This window comes from Muntiacus reevesi, chromosome 2 (assembly GCF_963930625.1).
Source record: "Muntiacus reevesi chromosome 2, mMunRee1.1, whole genome shotgun sequence".
NCBI classification, from domain to species: Eukaryota; Metazoa; Chordata; class Mammalia; order Artiodactyla; family Cervidae; genus Muntiacus; species Muntiacus reevesi.
Window position 1 is genome coordinate 120,049,258 of NC_089250.1, and position 2,877 is coordinate 120,052,134.

The 2,877-nt window shown below is 42.8% G+C and overlaps 1 protein-coding gene across 1 annotated transcript; it reads right to left on the reverse strand.

Moving 5' to 3' along the window:
* Nucleotides 1-307: 307 nt before the first annotated feature.
* LOC136158156 (large ribosomal subunit protein uL22-like) lies at nucleotides 308-850 on the reverse strand. Its single transcript, XM_065919921.1, has one exon. The coding sequence runs from the start codon at nucleotides 848-850 to the stop codon at nucleotides 326-328; it is 525 nt and encodes a 174-aa protein (XP_065775993.1). The 3' UTR covers nucleotides 308-325.
* Between the last annotated feature and the right edge of the window lie 2,027 nt (nucleotides 851-2,877).

A 2,877-nucleotide genomic window follows, 5' to 3' on the forward strand; every position in this document is an offset into this window, starting at 1 on the left:
AAACTTCAAATTCTGTCCTTTCACCACTCCACTCATCCTAAAATCCCAAGTACATTAGACTCTTTATATACATATTTCATGTATCTATTTGCTCTTGCCCTCTCTTTATTTTCCATCACTTGTATCTCTCTGCAATGTTCTGGGTTCTCCCTTCAACCTTATTTAATCTGCTATCTAATCTATCCAGTAGAGTTCTAATTTCCATGGCACTGGTTTTTAGTTTTAGAAATTGTTTTTATCTCACTTTGTTTTTCTAATTTTCCTGTGTGGTTTTTTTTTTTTTTTTTTTTTTTTTACTTTTATTTGCATTTATTTTCTGCGGCATTTATTCCCGGGCCATAAGTTTTTGTTTCTTCAGTTTCTTCTGGAATATCTTTTTCTTCTGTGCAACCTCCTCTTCTGGTTTAGGGACAATCTGTTCTTTTTCAGTAAGGATCATCTCAATGTGGCAGGGAGAGCTCATGTAGGGGTTGATCCGACCGTGAGCTCTGTAAGTCCTGCGCCGCATCTTGGGGGCTTTGTTCACTTGGATGTGCTCAATGACCAGAGAATCTACATCTAAGCCCTTAAGTTCAGCATTACTCTCTGCATTTTTGAGCATGTGTAGTAAAAATTCAGCACTCTTTTTGGGCCACCGACCCTGCGTCCAGCCCCACTGATTGGCCTGTGCACACCTACCAACTCCACCATTGTAATGACAGAATGGCACACATTGTTTCTTTAAAGTGACATCCTTCAGACACTTGGTGGCTTTTCGGATATGCATACCCTTTATGGCCTGGGCAAGATTTGAACCTCTTGATTTGCATGATTTTGTGGGGTTTTCTGGGTCGAGTGAATAGCGCACCATTTTTAAGGGTCAGCTCTGGCCGCTTACCGGAAAAAAAGTTTCCTGTGTTTTTTTTTCCCATAGTATCCTAATTACTTATGGCTCTCATACGATTTTTAGGCCTTTAACTAATTCCTAGGAATTTCTTTTATAGCTTTATCAACTTATTCTAGCTCATGATGGTCTTGGGGTTCTAATCGTCCCATTTGTAGTGACCGCTGACTCTTGTTCATGGCGAGATCAAGGCGCATTTTGGTGACAGTGGATCCTTGCTGGCTTTGCATGCGTGCTCAGTCATTTCAGCTGTGTCCACCTCTATGTGACCCTGTGGACTGTAACTCACCAGGGTCCAAGAATACTGGAGTGGATATCCATTCCCTTCTCCAGAGAGTCTTCCCAACCCAGGGATCAAACCTGGGTCTCGTGCATTACAGGCAGATTCCTTACTGTCTAAACCATGAGGGAAGCCCATATATATATATATATATATATATGTGGGCTGCTAAGGACATTTTGATTTATGGCCATTTTTTAAGGTGCTGTTTCAGTTTTTAATCAGAAAAGGATATTGAATTTTCTCCAATATATTTTCAGTCCTTATGGAAATGGACATATAGAATTCTCTGTAAATATTATTTCACTCCTGTTCCTCCTAATATAAAGACTTCACTTATCACCCCAGTTAAAACAAAGTGACCACCCCCCCAACTCTACCTCCTTCCTCTGTTTACTAATATTGATAGCACTTAGACATTGGCTGCCTGAATCACAGTCTGTCTTAATCTGTTTGGGCAGCAGTAACAAACCACAGACTGGGTGGCATATAAACAACAAAAATTTATTTCTCACAGTTGTAGATGCTGGAAAGTCCAAGATAAGGTGCCTGGAGATCCCCTTCTGGTGAGGCCCACTTTCTGGTTCATGGGTTCATACTTCTGGTGTGTCCTCCCCTGTCAGAAGGGACAAGAGGGCTCTCTCAGGCCTCTTTTACAAGGACACTCATCCCTTCATGACGCCTCTGCCTTCCGACCCAATCACCTCCCAAAGGCCCACCTCCTAATACCATCACCTCAGGGGTTAAGATGTCAGCATAGGAATTTGGGGGACATAAATATTCAGTCCACAGCACAGACCTAGTGATTATCCCCTCAGAGGAGTCTCTTTCCTCCTCACCCAGAACCTAGATGACAGTTTCCTCAATGAGTGGAATGCTTTCTACTCAACCTTCTATTGGGGGCACAATTCACCAATAGACTTGGCTTTATACATGTGTGTGTGTGTTGGGGGGTCTCCATCCCTGATCCCTACCTCCTCTCCCATCAAAAGGCAGTGAAACTCAGTCACTCACTGGCTCCATGGACAAATGGCAGGACCCCACCCTGGCAGCTGAAACCCTGGATCACAAACTTGTACCTGGTTTTCCCTTCCCCTCTTCACTCACAAGGCCTTTTCCATTCTCTCCTCTGAGCTTTGCCAGGTGATCGCACATCTGGGTGTTTACAGCACAAGGATATTTAGACTGCCTGGTCTACATCCTGTCTGGACCAGGAGCTGTCACATCCCAGCAGTTACAATCTCCCTTGTCAACAGTGAGAGTATGCCTAGGCCTTGAGCAAATAGTACTCTTCTGTTGGTTTTTTTAAAATGTGTTTTTTAAAATGCTTTCTGTACATAAAAAACAATTCTGGTTCCCCATTTTTTCTTTTAAAATATCCTTTTTAGAACAAAATAAATTTAAGAATTCTGAAAAGATAGCAGTGTTATGGAAGTATAATTTTTGTTGACCAGAATCCCCACATAAACATTGCTGTTGTTCAGTCATTCAGTCATGTCTTACTCTTTGCAACCCTATGGACTGCAGCACGCCAGGCTTCCCTGTCCTTCACCATCTCCTGGAGCTTGCTCAAACTTATGTCCGTCGAGTCGGTGATGCCATCCAACCATCTCATCCTCTGTCATCCCCTTCTCCTCCTACCTTCAATCTTTCCCATAATCAGGGTTTTTTCCAATGAGTCAGTTCTTCACATCAGGTGGCCAAAGCACTGGAG

Bases quoted from the DNA above. Each gene is read 5' to 3' on its own strand.
- LOC136158156 (XM_065919921.1), bottom strand. From the start codon at position 850: ATGGTGCGCTATTCACTCGACCCAGAAAACCCCACAAAATCATGCAAA.